Source organism: Sinocyclocheilus anshuiensis, unplaced genomic scaffold (genome assembly GCF_001515605.1).
Source record: "Sinocyclocheilus anshuiensis isolate Anshui unplaced genomic scaffold, SAMN03320099.WGS_v1.1 scaffold2276, whole genome shotgun sequence".
NCBI classification, from domain to species: Eukaryota; Metazoa; Chordata; class Actinopteri; order Cypriniformes; family Cyprinidae; genus Sinocyclocheilus; species Sinocyclocheilus anshuiensis.
The window spans coordinates 124,033-142,009 of NW_015542580.1; the positions used below are offsets into that span (position 1 = coordinate 124,033).

The 17,977-nt window shown below is 40.3% G+C and overlaps 1 protein-coding gene across 2 annotated transcripts in view; it reads left to right on the forward strand.

Moving 5' to 3' along the window:
* Positions 1-1,509, forward strand: part of dele1 (DAP3 binding cell death enhancer 1) — a 12,763-nt gene extending 11,254 nt beyond the window's left edge. Inside the window, exon 13 of one of the 2 annotated variants that reach the window (XM_016494092.1) lies at positions 1,002-1,509. In XM_016494092.1, the coding sequence (XP_016349578.1) occupies positions 1,002-1,216 (215 nt within the window). In that variant the 3' untranslated portion in view covers positions 1,217-1,509. The remainder of the gene's footprint in view (positions 1-1,001) is intronic. The other variant, XM_016494093.1, reaches the window with a different exon arrangement.
* The last annotated feature ends 16,468 nt before the right edge of the window (positions 1,510-17,977 follow it).

Consider the following 17,977-nt stretch of genomic DNA (forward strand, 5'->3'; position numbering starts at 1 on the left):
CACAGACAGACACACACTCGCACACACACAGACAGACACACACACACACACACACTCTCGCACACACACATGCACAGACACTCTCTCACACACACAGACAGACACACACACTCTCGCACACACACACGCACAGACACTCTCTCACACGCACACACACACACACACACACACACACGATAGACATATCATCGCTGTCTGATGAAAAACACATTTTTGGTCTTGATTAGTGTAATTGATACAGTACCTTGAACAATACTGATATTCTACACCACAGGGAATTTAATTTCCACTTTAAGATGAAACACTGCCATTTATCATCGTTTATTTGGGCGAGCAGAATATATTTATGGGGTATATTTTGTAGTATAGCTATATCTTTATTTGCATATGAGACATTGAGATTATAGTTCACTAAAACTAAACTGACATTTCCTAACTGTAAACTAATAAATTAATATTTCATATTAAGTATAATAATTATTTTACTTTATAGTAGTAAAGAAATGCGTATGACTTAATTTCTTCACTTACAAGAGTTTGAGCTCTTATAAAAACCCTCGAGCTTTTATATCGGCTGAAACCTGCAGGAAGACCTTTAAGTTTAAGGTTTACAAACTTCAATACGAATCTAGAGTCAATACTGTGCAAAAATGAGTCGAAAATCTATATTTCTGACAACACTATCGCAGATGTGTCTAAAGGTGCTAAAGGCGACTTAATTTATTTTGCAAGATTGCTTTTATTTTTGTTTTTCATTGGACAGCAAAAATATAATATAAACATTTAACTCTAAAATCTAAATATATATATAGTGTTTTCCTTTTTTTAAATGTTATCTGTTTAGTTTTATTGCATTCAGTCCTTTTTTAAAGAATAAAAACAAAATAATTTATAACAAACAGTTTTACCATTATCATATAGGTGACTTTTTACATGTATAACTTTTTTCTTTTTAAATCTGCATTTGATTTATAAATCTCTCTCTCTCTCTTTCACTCTAGTGCTGCGCTCGATCCGATCGGCTCCTTGCTTCTCTGTGATTGGCCAGCTGAATCTCAACTCTATGTTTCCTCAAGAGAAGCCCCGCCCACAGCAGCAATCTGTCTGCCAATCACAGCCGCTTCCTCATTCCTGGAGCACAGGAAGTCTGAGTGTGTCGCTTCAGATGCTCAGTGCTGAAAGCAGCCGCAAGGTTTGGACGCTCGGGGTGCGATAACGTGATCAATTCACCTCTCATCTCATAATCGCATAAGCAGCTTATTTGACCGATACAAACGCATTCACAAGCATGTAGCCATTAGAAACGCACACAGAAACTGCCTGATCTGACCGATGAATGTTCTCAGCCAATCAGAGCAGAGCTGGAGAGTTCCGAGCTCAGTGATTGGCTGGTTAGGATGTCCTTAGATTATTCATGAGCTTTCGTTTCAGCCACTCTAAATGTACTTTGCCAGTGGGAAGTGTTTGGTTTTGTGTATATATATATATATATATATACAGGTGCATCTCAATAAATTAGAATGTCGTGGAAAAGTTCATTTATTTCAGTAATTCAACTCAAATTGTGAAACTTGTGTATTAAATGTGTTTGGTTGTGGAGAGAACGTCTGAATACAGTGGAATGAGTGTTTTTATTGAGCGTGTAGAAAGGGATGTGCCAGAGTAAGCTTATCTTTATATTTTTCGTGTATAATCGTGTCTTTTTCGTCTTGTGGAGGTCATTTTCTTGTTTTCTGTGCTATTCGGACACATTGTTTACGTGATTATATTAAAACAGTAAGCTCACATATTCATTCAGAAGCAGAAGAATGATCGGTTATCAAAAATTAACAACAAAACCATGTGATCAGCACCGTTTACTGCTAAATTAATCACATGTGCCAGTGGTTTAATTAACATGTGCCTTAAACAGATGTGCAGTTCATGGAAAGCCAGTGGTATTTTATGAACCTCAATATCAGAGCTAGAACTTTGTGTTGTTTGTATGTATCTTGTATCTTTGTATGTTTAGCATTATGAGGTTTATTGAGTGTCATCTCACCTTAAAACACTGTCTAAACTACAATAAAGACTTGTGTGTTTTTAACTTTGTGTTTGACTGATGCATCTTAACAAAAAAAGTAAAACATTTTAGAGTAGTATGGTTTAGGGGTGACCCCGAATAGTTTCAGTCAAAATGAAGGAAATATTTTAAAAATGGAAATAAAGTGCCTCGCCGTCGCAAGTATTTAATAGTTTTATCGGTTAGGTTTAGGTAGGAAGGCCTTTATTGTCCCAATATAAGACGGCATCCATTTAGAAATGTAAAAAAATATATGATAATTTACAATCAATATGTTATTACTGCATACTGTTTTATAAGGTACTACAATACTGAGGTGCAAATATCTGCCATTTTTGGTATAAAAAGAAAATGCTGCTATTTTTACATAATGTAAATAGAATCTAGCATTATTTGCACATAGTGTAAATAGCATATCGCTAATAAAATACTGCTATTTTCACTTAATGTAAATAGAATGCATTTCTATTTGCATAGCCGTTTCCATATTAAATTATTCAAATAAGTTAAATTACACTTTAAAAATGAAACTCAAGCCACCAGCAGGTGGAGGCAAGTCACTGTCTTTGTCACTAAATCATTCATTTATTCAATCAAGGTCGATTCTTTCATACAGCTGATTCATTCAGACTCCATTTGTATTTATGAATGGATCATTGAATCATTGACTCACTAGAATCGTTCATAAACGCACATTCATTCATAAACGGAACACCTCTGTGTTTGCATGGAGTTGAGCAGCGGCTCAGCTGTGACTTTGTTTGGATCTATTTTCGCCGGTGAAATACAGCAAAATCAGACGACAGTGTTCCTAAAATCTAAGTTACAATATTAACTTCTTGAACTGTTGTATACAATCAATATCACATTTGCAAACTCCCTTTATAATCATTAAAAAGCTGTCACTCAGTTCATCGAGGTATTACGGCCATGCAAAAGCCCACATTGCACAGCTAACCATAGACAAATGTCCCGCTATTAGCCTATTATGTGCAGAAGTCGGATCGCTTTCCTACGCTATTTAATGGATAAAATATAGAAATCCCTTTAATTTCCCAAAATGGAAATGGAAATCCCCCCCTCCTCCTGTGAGCGAGCGTGTATAACCATGAAATATATTTATTAATTTTGTTGCACTAAACCTTAAGGTTCTTTGCCATCCAATTGCGCTACGTTTCCATTGTTTTTCTGCTGTGTTTGTTTATGCTCTTTAAGCTGCTTCACCGAGCAGGGGCAGAGCACCAAATGTTGGGCCCCAGTCACACAACACCTCATCAAACACCCAAGACTGATTTATTTTCACAGTCTATTTTCAGAGGGTCCAAAAGAAACTAGTAACATAGCAAGATATTAATATATTACAAATGTAGACTTCAAATATATTTCAGTTCAAGTTAAAAGTCGATAATTAAATGAACATCAAAAACAAATTCTGTAATTTTTTCTTTCTGTTCATTGCTATGGTTATCACATGTCAATCATCTCACTTTCGGGGCAGAATAATGGAAAGAAAATTTAGCGCATTCACTCCCGTTTTCCTCAAATTTCATCATCTACTTTGTACCAATGTACCGTATTTGACAATACTAGGCTACTGTAAATGTATGGATAAGCAGTTACACAGTCAGGCTTTTCTCTCGCAAGGCTCTCACCATTCTTCCAAGAAAAAGTAGCCTATTTAGTCAAAAGTTGTCTCCCTGTCTGCAGCTTTCTTTCCCTTTGCGAGGCATCTGTTACACATTTTCCCTGTGTGTTAACATCAGTATTTATGACTGTTGAATGTCTGACTTCTTGACTCTTGGTAATGTATTTTGCCCCTTGCCCCCACACACATAGGCAAGACTTGACAATTCTGATTTGACTATGTAAATCCTTAGTCGGGGACAAAACTAATTAGCTTATGAGCACACATTTGTTTTGGTGACCGAAGAAGCTTCCAGTACACACAGATAATAAAAAAATAAATAAAGATAGGTAAAAGATGTAAAAATAAATAATGAGATCACATTCCAGAATGAGACTGAATTGGTACATGTGAAGAATAGAATTGTTGATTCATTTTCAGAAACACAAAAATAAGAGTTTGTATGAATTTCCATGAATTTAGCCAAGAAAACATTGCAAGGGTAAAAATTCTGAAGGATTTTAATATGAATCTCTTGTTTGGTGTTTGTCAATGGTTATATCATGACCAGATATTAAGGAAAGATACTGAAGGATAAATCTGTAGCCATAATCCCACAGCTTTCTGGGAAACACTGTTTGAAGCACCTTGTAGAAGTTACATGAGCTCTGTGGATTAAGGTATAATAACAGTGACATCATCTGGCGGCCGCACTGAAGCCGCCAGAAAAAAAAAAGATCTGGCGCCCTCTGCTGCTCAGTGTGTATACCTGGCATTCCCTATCACTGTAAAAAATGACCGTAAATGCTACAGTAAAAACCTGTTAAATGGTTAACGGTAAATTCCCCTACTATATACGGTGAAAAACTGTATTGGATATTACATGTATTGGACATTAATTTTACGGTAGTATACCGTTTTTGGAAGTGAAAAAGACCGTATAATTTACAGTGAATAACCGTAAATTGACATTCCCATAATTCCCTGCGTTACATTTCAAATTTGATGTTTTTTTGTTGAAATAACTATGTTTCTTCTTAGTTTTTTTCTTATCAGTTTTGTATATTAGGGTTGTGTGTTACACCTAATGTTGTTAAATGAATGTTTATTGCATTAAATTTGGATAATTTTTTATTGCAAAACTGGAGGAGGCGCTATTATACATCATCTGAAAGAGTATTGAACGTCTGGATCAAAACGCATGTGAAGAAGCAGAAACAAGCGATCGTGTATGTAAGCAGATGCATATGTAAAATAACTCGATCATCAAGCATTAAACAGCATATAAATCAAAACTGCCTAACGTTACCAAATGAAATGTCAACCCAGGAAGTGGTATAGGACCATGCACGCTTTGGATGTGTTGATAGAAACTATCCATTTCATCTATGTTTTGATCAGCGTTCTGAATCTGATCCAGATGTAGTCTTTTACAAAAACACAATTTTCTCAGCTGTTCAAAATGTTCCTTTTTTCATGAAACTTACCCACATTCAAGTGTTGATAAAAATATATTTTTTAAAAAGACTGCATGAAGCTAGAATAAAACTTAAAAAAATAAAACTGGCGGTGGCTTCTTTAAAAAAAAAAAAACAGGGAAAGAGTTAATAAGAAACAGCTAATGTCTAATAATGGATTAGGCTCTGATTATTTCACGTTGGCACTCATGAGGACCTACAGTATGCTTGGAAGACCTGGAAGACCTGGTCTTGTTATAGCAGCACTTGATTAGTGCTTAAGATCTCTGAGTGGGTCCCCGAGATGCAGGGTTGAGCTCTCTCCCCTATGAGATAAGTAGAGCTTAAGCTCCACTGTAGTTTCCTTAGGGCAAGGATGTCCAAACTCGGTCCTGGAGGGCCAATGTCCTGCTCCAACTTGCCTCAACACGCTTGACTAGAAATTTCTAGTATGCCTAGTAAGACCTTGATTATCTTGTTCAGGTGTGTTTAATTGGGGTTGGAGCTAAACTCTGCAGGACACCAGCACTCCAGGAGCAGGATTTGACACCCAGGGGTTGGAGTTGAAATGGCAAGAAAGCCTTTTCTCTAGGCTCCTCGTAGCTTCATCCTTTTTTGGTGGTACTAGAGCTAATTTCTCCCCCTGAGAAGTAGTGGTAAATCAAAGGTTGCAGTCGAGGGCTCCGTTTGGATGAGCTACTCTCTGAGGGCTTTATCAAAATACTGACATAGCTGGCATTATGGTTTGGTTTTGCTCTGAGGTGACTTGGGTATTTTTACCTGCCCTGTGAGGGAAGAAGGAAGGTTTCAAGGCAAGGACTTCTGTTGCAATAGAACATTAAAGCTGTAGCTTTCTTTTGCCAAGTAGATGAAATAAGCTTATGGATTAGCTCCACTAAGCAGTCTATGGATTGTGATTTTGCGCCTGGGAGTTGATGCATCCTGACTCTACCTTTATTTCTCTGGAGAGTCAGGTTGTTTTGTGCCCACTATGGTCTGCATAAGTTCAGCCTAGTTAGGCAGGCACTCCGTTAGCATGGCGGGTGTTCCCAATAGCGTCAACTCCATGATGCCATATTGAAGTACCACTTTGAAATGTGACTGTAACCATGGTTCCCTGAGATGGGGAATGAGACGTGGCATCTCATTTCCATGCATTGGGCTTGCCTGCACATCTCCTTCAGACAAAAGACTTGATGACATTTTGCAGTCGCCCTCTTATACTTGCGAGTGCTCCGCTCATGCTGTCAGCCAATCAATTAGCGTGTTTGTACACGTTCAGACACTGGTCACACCGACAACGTTCCCATTCCATGATGCCGAATCTCATTCCTCTTCTCAGGGAACCTGAGATTCATCCCCACTCAGTCAATGATGGGTGAGAAAAGGTAGAATGAGAGAAATGATAATGCACTGATTACAACAAAGAATCCCTAGCTTCACAAAACAGCATAGGACACAGTTAAACGGGAAGCTAACATGACAGTACATTATGGATTTGTGAAGCAGCAAAACAAGTGGGTATATGCAAATATTGATTCTTAGAAGTCGTTATACACAAACAGCCCTGGGCAAAGCATAAGCATACAGCATATACATGCATATGGACCCGACCAGTGAGGTAACAAAATCATACACAGATCATTGACATTTACAGTGGATCCTTTTCATAAGAGTTTGCTTAAGAGTGAAACCAAAAGTCAAACCCTCAACAACAAACAAGGTTGGAAGTTAATGATCTATCTTATGAGCAGTAAAACACAAATTCCCCTTGTAGAACAGATCACACATCTGTGTTGTTGCTTTCATTTTGTGTTCATGGAATCTCCCTTAAATCACACAGGTTTATTTCTCATTCCTGTAAACTACATTGATATTTAAACCAGTTTCATGGGGGTTTGGTAAAGTTTATAAAACAAACAGGTAACGTATTTTCATTAGGTCTCTGGGACGAGTGCCTTTTTTTTTTAAGAAAGCAACTTAAAAGTCACTATCTTTGAAATAGAATACTAATGTACTGCATACTACACAGTATGTGCAGTGTATACTATTTTAAAATAGCATGTAAAAGACTAGACATTATGCAAGATATATTTCAAACAGTAGTACACTACAATGTCACATGACCTTGTTATGTTGCATATTTAATTCAGTGAGTGTTATCACAAATAAATATTAAAATAATATCCAATTTTGTGTAAAATGTCAAATCATGTCAGTGTTCAGAATAGCATACTAACTGTTATCTATGCAGGTTACAGGATATATACACCATGTACAATTTGGGATTTTTCTAATTTTCTAATTAAAAATACTTGGATGACCTCCTATATTTTCCAAAATGTGTAATATGCATCCAGAGCAGGGTTGTTAAAACTAATAATATTTTAAAATGATTATTAGTAATTATTATTTATTTATAAGTAATCTTGTAGTTACATAAAACAAAAAATAAAGCTATAAAAACAAATAAGTCAAATAAAATATAAAAAAGCATTTTACTTCAGCTAGTTGCCAAGACAGCAATTCTCATTTCCGTACATCAGTTTAAGTTGATGTACTAAAATTATTAAAATGAATAAATAAAAAGTAATAAATACTATAGATGTAAAACACACACACACTAATAAAAAGACAAAATCAACCAAATTACTAAAACTTTAACTAAAATTAAAATGAAAACAGAAAATATAAAAATATGATATAATCCAAAAAATGAATAAAAACTATAATAGTATGTCAGTGATACTAAAATAACAGTAATTCAGAGCATACTGAATGAGATACTGTGTCCCACAATGCAATGCATTCAACAGCCCATTTTCATGTTTGTTAGAAAGGCTGAGTTCTGTTTGCATGCGTTGATTCCGTCAGTCGTCATCGGAAGAGAGGGTGACTCAGTAGAGTGTGCGTGGGGGACTGTGTGTGCAGAGTATGCATTGATAAATACCACACACACAAATTCATACACACAAAAAGATTGTAAAGCCTGTGTACTGCTGTGTTGTGTACCGCCCAAACTGTCAAAATTAAACCCCCTTTGCATGGAACTGATCCGTTTCAGTGTGTTCTAACCGACACCCCATTGAGGACAGAAACAGACCATCACCTAATACAGTCTGACATTTTCAAACCTGCTATCGAACATATGGTCCTTTGAGCGAAGCTGGCGTTTCTCATGGACGAAGCATTGATCAGTGGCCAAATGCAACCTGAAGCATCAGCACATATTGTAAGACCCAAACGTCAGGTTCATCCTCCTGCCTACCTTAAAGACTTTGACCTTACGACTGTGTGTCATAGAGCAGTCAGCCAGCCGGCATTGCCTCACACAACACAACATACACAGGGTCTTGGAGATGCTGCAGAGAACATTCCTTTTGCCCTCTACCAGAGTATCGAGTCCCATAAGTCAAGGTCCATGGGATACAGTGGATAAATGATCCATGGTCGGTGAAAGGGCTCCTTCCTTTCAAGTTATGGATAACACTGAACTGCAACCACCTAGGTGCCATATACACCCCAGTGCAGCCAGTTTATCATCCTCGGTCTTCTCCATATCATCGGCCATGGGAAGAGCATCAGTCTACGCCTTCACTTCAGACACCTTATACTCCACAGGGTAAGCTAACCCTACATCATGAGCAAGCATCCTACCATCCGCAGTCGATTTTATCTCCATCCTTGGGCCCTCCTATCTATGGTCAGAGACAACAGACGGCCCACACAACAACATCATCTCTAAGGCCACATCAACCATTTCCTATCAACTCAGGTGGCTCCTCACTCAGTTTGAATCAGGGGATTGGTTATTATAATCTGCCCCACCCAGTAATGGAGAGAACAGTAGAGCCTCCAAGTGACACCAATATGCTAGACATTTTGGGGACAATGATTGGTGAACTTCAAATGATGAAAGATCATATCCTTGCTGCCACACCTACTAAATCACGCATTGATCTAGCCCTGACTGGTGAATGTGCTCACCATAATCTTCCTCACTGGCAGCATCCTGATAAAACCAATCACCCTCCTTATCAGAGTACAGCTCAGCCAACACCAGACTTCTACACTAATACTCCTGTCCCTCGCTGGCATTAAAGAACATTGTATGAATCACCTAGGGCATAGGACGTCAACCCTGCTCCTGGGGACCCTTTTTTTCTGCATAGTTCAGCTCCAACCCTAATCAAACACACCTGAACCAGCTAATCAAGGTCTTCAGGATCACTTGAAAAGTCAGAGGCTAGGTGTGCTGAAGCAGGTTGGAAATAAACTTTTCAGGACAGTGGGTCCCCAGGAGCAGGGTTAAAGACCTATGGCTTAGGGAGACAATGGAATATCCTGAACAAGAGCATTATCAGTACAAGCAACCCACTGGGCCAAAGTCAGCACCTAGAACTAATTTCTTTAACTTGAATCCTGCAGGACAAGAAAGCACATACCAAGGTCCAGTGCTAACCATCCCTAACTTCTGTACTAAAGACCCCAGTGAGTTTACCCGATTAAAGATAGCCCTTGAGAACCTCTTACCACCAGATGCCACAGAACTGTTCCGGTACCAAATCCTGCTGGAGCATCTGAAGGTAGATGAAGCATGTCTGGTGCCAGATTCCTACCTCAACTCACCATTCCCCTACTCGGATACTATGGCTGCTTTGAATGAGAGGTTTGGCCAGCCACACAAGTTGGCACTGAAGAAAATTGCCAAAGTGATGGATTCCCCAGATATCCGATGAGGAGATATCGAGGCCTTTGACAGGTTCACTCTGCAAATTAGGGCTCTTGTTGGTATGTTGGAGACTCTTGGAGATGAAGGAGAATCAGAGCTTCAATGTGGGTCACATGTGGAGAGACTATTGAGTAAGTTACCTGCTGAAATGAGATCAGGACTCCGAAGACAGATTTACCACCAAACCAAACATTCAGCCACTATCCTTCATGGAGCAGATGACACTGTCACAAATGTACCCTCTGCACCAGTCCAAGTTGAAGTGGAGAAACCCAAAGTGCCATCTAAAGCCTTATGTCCTTTCTGTGATAAAGACAACCATTTTCTCAGTCAGTGTGTGACCTTTAAGTCCTTTGATAAACAGCAAATAATTGACTGGATCCAAACCAATCATTGTTGCTGTGGTCGTGCACACCAAACAGCCCAGTGCACACTGAGGAAGCCTTGTAGCATCTGTAAAGGGAAGCACTTGCAAATCCTGCACGGGGTCAACAGCAGGTGTACCAGAGAGGGTTCCTGCTTGGTTAGTTCAACCACTGAGACGCTGTACTTGGATAGACCCATTGACTACAAATGTGTTCTGCTTAAGGTCATCAGGGTTTTGCTGCGGTATGGAGGCAAGACGCTCGACACTTATGCTGTTATGGATGATGGGTCTTAGCACACAATTCTTCTTCCTGATGCCGCCCGTGTACTCGGCATACAAGGTCAAGCTGAAAACATAGGCTGAAAACACAGACCATCCGCTAAGATGTGCAAATCATCAGTGGTACTTCAGTTAACTTCCACATATCTCCCGCAGCTCAACCCCAGAAGACCTTCAAGATCAATGCAGCATTCACTGCCAAACACCTTGGTCAGGCCGATCACTCATATTCGGTGAGTTTGCTAGAGAAATACAAGCACCTTAAGGATCTCCCTCTACAGTCCCTCACTTCTCATTGGTGCTGAAAATACCCACCTAATCACACCGATCGCACCTGTCCGAATTGGTTCTGAGAAGCAGGTGACAATGTCCAGGGAGGATCAGGAAGCCATTAATCTCTTGGAGACCAGGACAACTCACATGGAGGTGAATGGAATCTTCCTCTATGCGACACCCTTGCTGCGCACAAAGGATTCATCCCTCTTTTGTGCCCCCAAAGGGCTGTGGTGCCAAGTCTCCGGAGCATGGAACGACGAATAACCCAAGATCCAGAGAAAGCAGCCGTGTACAATGTGGAGATTGAGAAGTTAGTACTGAATGGCGCAGTTACCAAACTTTCATCAAGTGGAAGCAATATGACAGGAGAGACCTGATATATCCCACTCCATTTAGTCAGCCACAATGATAAGGGCCGCATTGCGTTCAATTGTTCCTTCCAATATAAGGGACTGAATCTTAACGATTCCTTGATGCCTGGTCCAGCCTTGAGCCCCTCTCTCCTGGGTGTTCTACTTCATTTCAGGGAGCACGATTAGCGGTGATATACGTGGAATGTTCCACCAAGTCCTCCTGCTACCTGAGGACAGGCCCCTCCTGCGCTTTCTGTGGCGTACCATGAGACGAAACGACCTCCCTGACATCTGTGAATGGCAAGTACTGCCGCTCGGAACCACGTGCAGTCCCTGCTGCGCATCCTTTGCCCTCCAAAGACACGTCTCATTACATAGCACAGTAGATGAAGATGTAAGGCATTCTGTTAAAGCTTCTATGTGGATAATTGTCTGCAGAGTTTACCATCTGCTCAAAAAGCCAATAGCTACTAGACAAAATTCGTAAGCTGCTGGCAACAGAAGGATTTGATATCCGCCAGTGGGCCAGCAACGTGCAAGAGTTTGCCAGTCATTTGCCCCCAGAAGTCAGATCTTCCAAGCTAGAGCAGTGGCTTCCACTTGATAAAGTGGACCCACGTGAATCCACCGTGGGACTGAATTGGCACTGTGAGTCAGACTGTCTAGGATTCCAGCACAGACCTGTTACTCATCATGCTCTGATGATGCAGAACATATATCATGTCTTAGCAAGTCAATACGACCCCCTTGGTGTCATTCTTCTGTACACTACACGCATGATTGTTCAACAACTCTGGACTAAGAACAGGAACTGGGATGATCCACGACTTCCTGAAGGTCTTCAGCAGGCATGGAAGGTGTGGGAAACTGAGCTTCAGTACTTACCTCAAGTAGTCCTCCCTAGGTGCTACACTCCATCTAGCATGGACAACCCAGAAGTCACTCGTGAGATCCATATCTTCAGTGATGCTTCTGAGAAAGCTTACAGGGCAGTTGCTTAACTTTGCTCAGAATATCCTAGTGGGTGGATACACCTTTCCTTCCTCCTGGCTCGATCACTTGTAGCCCCACGTAAGCAGTGTTCAATTCCTAGACTTGAGCTGTGCGCTGCTCTCATAGGATTGCAATTGGCCAAGCTGGCTGAGAATGAGCTCATCTTGAACATCAAGTAGGTCACTTTCTGGACAGATTCAACAACTGTCCTCCACTGGCCCACTGGCTACATTCTGAATCCTGCCGCTTCAAGGTGTTTGTGGGCACAAGGGTGGCAGAGATTCAAGAATTATGTTGACTCTGCCAGGAACCCTGCGGATGATCATACCCATGGTAAGAGCCTGAAGGACCTCACTGAACCCAACCGGTGGATACAGGGAACAGAATTCCTCATCCAACTTCAGAGTAATTGGCCATCACCACCAGTAATGCACAGCTTAGTGCCTGAAGATGCCACAGAATTAAAGCGAAATGCCTTTTGTGGCATGATTAACTCAGCACCGCTGACAGCAGATGGCCACAAGTTTAGTAACTGGAAGGACTTGGTTGAAGCAGTAGCACAGGAGCTTCAGGGGGCTGTGTGTGCAGAGTATGCGTTGATAAATACCACACACACAAATCCATACACACAAAAAGCCTGTAAAGCCTGTGTACTGCTGTGGTGTGTACCACCCAAACTGTCAAAAATTAAACCCCCTTTGCATGGAACTGATCCTATTTAGTGTGTTCTAACCGACACCCCATTGAGGACAGCTAGAAACAGACCATCACCTAATACAGTCTGGCATTTTCAAACCTGCTATCGAACAATGTTGAAGCTCGGATAAACTCTTCAAGCTGCTTGGAACTCACATCTGGCGAGAACAGAGACACCACGGGCAAAGGAGAGAGCTTATCTGTGAAGAGGTGGTCTGTGATGAAGATGATGTTGGAGCTTTGCTGTTGCTGTCCCCGTCACGACAGTTTATCCATGGGGCATCTGGATGAGGACTGTATTTGCTCTCTCTCTGTGACCATCTCCCTGCTGGACCCCCGACTGCATTATTCTCTCACCCGCTGTGTCTGCTCAACCTACTGCAATAACAAACACACATACACACACACACACACACACAGACACAGAGAGAGAGCAAACTGGTACTGTCCCAAAACATGTTTTAACTGTTGTAAATTTAATTAAATAAATTGTTGATGCAGATAATATAAATGCTAATGAAGAAAAAAGTCCTTTTGAAGAAAAAGCTGATAGACTCCATTAAATTTCATGAGAAAATCTGAGGGTTGCCAAAATCTCAGCCAGACAACACATTACATGCGAAAAAGTGAAAGTGAAAAAGTGAAAGTGACGTGACATGTGGCCAAGTATGGTTACCCATACTCGGAATTAGTGCTCTGCATTTATCCCATCCTAAGTGCACACACACAGCAGTGAACACACACACACCGTGAACACACACCCGGAGCAGTGGGCAGCCATTTATGCTGCGGCGCCCGGGGAGCAGTTGGGGGTTCGGTGCCTTGCTCAAGGGCACCTCAGTCGTGGTATTGAAGGTGGAAGAGAGTGCTGTACATTCACTCCCCCCACCTACAATCCCTGCCGGTACGAGACTCGAACCCGCAACCTTTGGGTTACGAGTCCGACTCTCTAACCATTAGGCCACGACTTCCCCACCAAGGGAAGCCCTACCAGAGACAAAAATATTTTGGACCACTGCTACACCACAATAAAGGATGCATATCGCTCCGTCCCCAGAGCAGCTTTAGGACTCTCTGACCACTGCCTGGTTCACCTTCTTCCAACATACAGGCAAAAACTTAAATCCGCCAAGACCGTAATAAGGACTGTAAAGAGATGGACCAAAGAAGCAGAGCAGGATTTACAGGCCTGTTTCGACTGCACTGATTGGAGTGTTTTTGAAGCTGCTGCCACTGATCTGGACGAGTGCACAGAGACTGTAACATCATATATCAGTTTCTGTGAGGATATATGCATTCTTACCAGGACTTATGGTTCACTGCAAAACTCAAGACAGCTTTGTCAAGCAAAAGAGGATGCCTACAGAAGTGGGGAACAGAATCTTGTATAAACAGGCCAAAAATACACTGACAAAGGAGATCAGAGTGGCTAAGAGCAGCTACGCTAAAAAGCTGGAAAACCAGTTTTCAGCAAACTACCCTGCTCCAGTGAGGAAAGGTCTGAAAGACATTACAAACTACAAGACAGCATCCCCCAGTTTTACTGCAGATTTGAAACTCCCGGTCTCACACCCCACACCCATTCTGACCATCTCTCTATACAACCATCAACACCTCCAGTAACCCCACTCTCCCCCTCCTGCACTTCAGATCAGTGAAGAGAACAGATCAGTGATTACGTATGATATGATTGTAAAGTTAGGTGAGATAAGACATGTGACTGAACTCTCCAAGAATCTAATCTCGGAGGGGACCGGGGTGGTAGTAATGAAAAAATAGTGATGAAAAAGATGTAACCATGCGTTAAATGGACATTAGAGATGCACAGGTCAAGCGGCCATAAATCAGAACCGGCTGGTTTTTGCTTTATTTTGGCCAATCTCTGAACTTGCAAACAAACTGCATTGTATTTATTTTCCAAAATGCCATTTGTGTTGAAATATTATAAAGTCTGTAAACAGGATGTTAACAGAGGCCAGAGTGAAGTCCTGGTGTCCTGGTGAAGACGGATGTGAAAAGGAGAAAATACTGCACAGGCAGAGCAAACGCACAGTTCGAACTGTGTGAAATATGGAAAGAAAGTCCTGAATATTGAATTGGGGGTGGGGGTTTACATGAATGTATCTCTGAGTGGAACTGACTGTCTTCAGAAAGTTTAGATGGTATTTTCTTTTAATCTCTTCTCTGTATAATGCATATTAAGTAGTGCTTATAAGTGCAGCAGCTTTGTTTACAGTGGTAACCAAGGAAATGTTATATTGCTGCTGTTCCATAAGTGCCACCTCATTCAGCCCGTTCGCTGTTTTTGTTTTGTGCAGACACATTTTATGTAGCATAATTTCAAAAAGCCAAAGTCAGATCATTGTGTTTCTTATTCAGATTTTGAAATTATACAAACTAATTTAAATCAAAGACTGGATCATGGATCATTTGGATCATGATTAAAAGAGGTTGCATCTAATTTTGAATGACTGGGTTAGCCTGTAATACAGCGAATAAACATCTTGTTTATGTATCATGTAGGTAGAAGATTCTTGTTAAATAATTGGCCATGAAAAATCAAGATTGTTTTATCTCTACTGGACATCTTTGACCATTGCACCTGTAAGGTCCACCCAATTGGCCCAACGACAGAATCCAATGGAGTGGGCGAAGGTACAATGCATGTAGGTTTTTACTTGCACTTCTGCAAAGTAAACACACACCCCTCTTGGTGGTCAGTCTGTGGGCAGACACCCCCTGGTTACACGTTTCCTCCACGGTGCGCTGAGGCTGAGGCCTCCAGTATGCTCACGTGTCCCTCCTTGGGACCTGGTGATGACATCACTGAATCATCAATGAACTGACTTTAACTGGAAAAATGACTCTGTTATTGTCTTCTTGCATTATTGACAAACTATTTCCCTGTTTGACACTGTAAAGCTGCTTTGACACAACCAGTATTGTATAAAGTGCTATACAAAAAAATTTGACTTGACTGTGACTCAAGACACTGGGTTGCGATCCAGCTCCCCACGACCCTAATAAGGACAAAGAGGTTTGTATAATAGAATGGATGGATGGATGACTTCTTAAAAGTTTTATTCAAATATAGAGTCCACAACTTTGAAAGCATTGTTAAAATTACTTAAACATTTCAGAACAAAATCAAGTTCAAAACAAAGAACATTTAATTTGGTCTAAAATTAGAAAAATATAATGTAGAATTACAGTAAAATAATACTTTATAATCATAAGAAGGGGCGAGCTGCTGGCTCAACTTACCACAGGGCTTTTGGCTCAAATTACCCCACTCCTAACATTTTAACAAACTTGTATCATCCAGCAGATTATATCTAACATCATGCTAACAGTATAGCCTCATATTATAACCTCCTAAAGCACAAACACGTGATATTGTTTCAGATTTGTCTAATTGTTCAGACACAAGAAGCATGAGTCCTTGAATTAAAAAAAAATTGAAAAGAAATTGTTCCAAGGGACTCTCTTCATCACAGGATGAGTACAATGGATAACTCATATTTGTGGTCACATCACCAATTTTGTTTTTAGAAAAGCTAAAAAATGCTAGAAATTAAATTTAACATTTATATACATTAAAAACAAGATGTATATAATTTGTAAAGAAATAGAAATTTTGAATAATGAAAACGAGTTTGTGTCTGCTTATTCTATTCATCAGTGTTAGAATCATTAAAAGATGAAACCACATTTTCTGTATTTCATTTCTGGGTTAAAAAAGGAAAAAATGCATGGACGGAAAATTACATGGACCGTAGCTAGAGTAGCAGGGAGACAATGAGAGAACTGCCATCTCCAACTCCAACAGCAAATACACAAAATGCCCAGTGACACCAGTTAAAAAAAAAAACTAAATATTTTATTAAATAAACTGTGGGATATAATCAAACAAAGGCTGCAGCAGGGAAAAAGGCCAAAACAATAAACAAAAGTTCCAGTTCTAGTTCTTTTATTTATAAAGCACATTTAAAAACAGTCACAAGACTGACCAAAGTGCTGTACAACAAAATGATCAAAAAGTAACACATTCAAACATCATCAACTTATAAAAGCTAAAGAAAACAAGTGAGTTTTCAGAAGAGATTTAAAAACCGATAGAGATGGAGCACCTCTGAGGTGTGCTGGCAGGCTGTTCCACAATCTAGGGCCCATCACCGAAAAAAATGCTCTATCTCCTCTGCTTTTCAACCTTGTGCAAGGAACCATAAGTAGGTTTTGATTACCTGATCTTAAATCTCTAGTAGGGTTATAAGAATGCAGCAATTCCGATAGGTAACGCGGGGCAAGGTTGTGTAGACATTTGTAAACAAATAGGAGAACTTTAAAATGTATCCTAAAATGAACTGGGAGCCAGTGAAGAGCTCGCCAAAAAGAGGTGGCGGGGTCGTATTAGCGGCCTTTCTTAAGAAATTTGGCTGCTGCATTTTGGACCAATTGTAAACGAGCGACCTGGGACTTTGAGATGCCACAATACAAAGAGTTACAATAGTCCAATCGAGAGGTAATAAACGCATGAACAGCTGTCTCAAGAGATTTTTCAGGCAGAAAATGTTTAATTTTAGAAAGTAAGCGAAGCTGAAAAAAGCTAGAAGCAATGACTGAGGGAACATGTTTATCTAGAGTGAGCCGATTATCCAAAAGAACACCAAGGTTCCTGACACACTTTTATTCAAAGACTGACAGGCTATCCAGGGTTGAGTTGTTAAATTTGAAATTGTCAGATGGGCCAAAGACATATACTTACTAGGTTTTTTTTAAAGGAATAACTTTCCTACCAAAAATAAGAAAATAAAATACAGAGATCCTTCCCGGACTCCCTCTCTAATTCAATAAAAAAAAAAAAAAAAAAGTATATCTTAAAAGAAAAGGCATCAACCTCCCTACCAAAAAAAAAAAAATTCCCACACACATAAATGATATAGAAATAGCTGAAGTGCTCGGCACAACTCAGATGGTTCTAGTTTCAGGAATACAGCAGTTAGCTAAAACACACCCAGTTCAGGAACACCAGAAGTAGCTGGAACACACACTTTACAGCTCAGACTGTTTTAACCCTTGTGTGGTGTTCATATTTTTGTTACTCAGCCAGTGTTCGTGGGTCTGGTGGACCCGCTGCA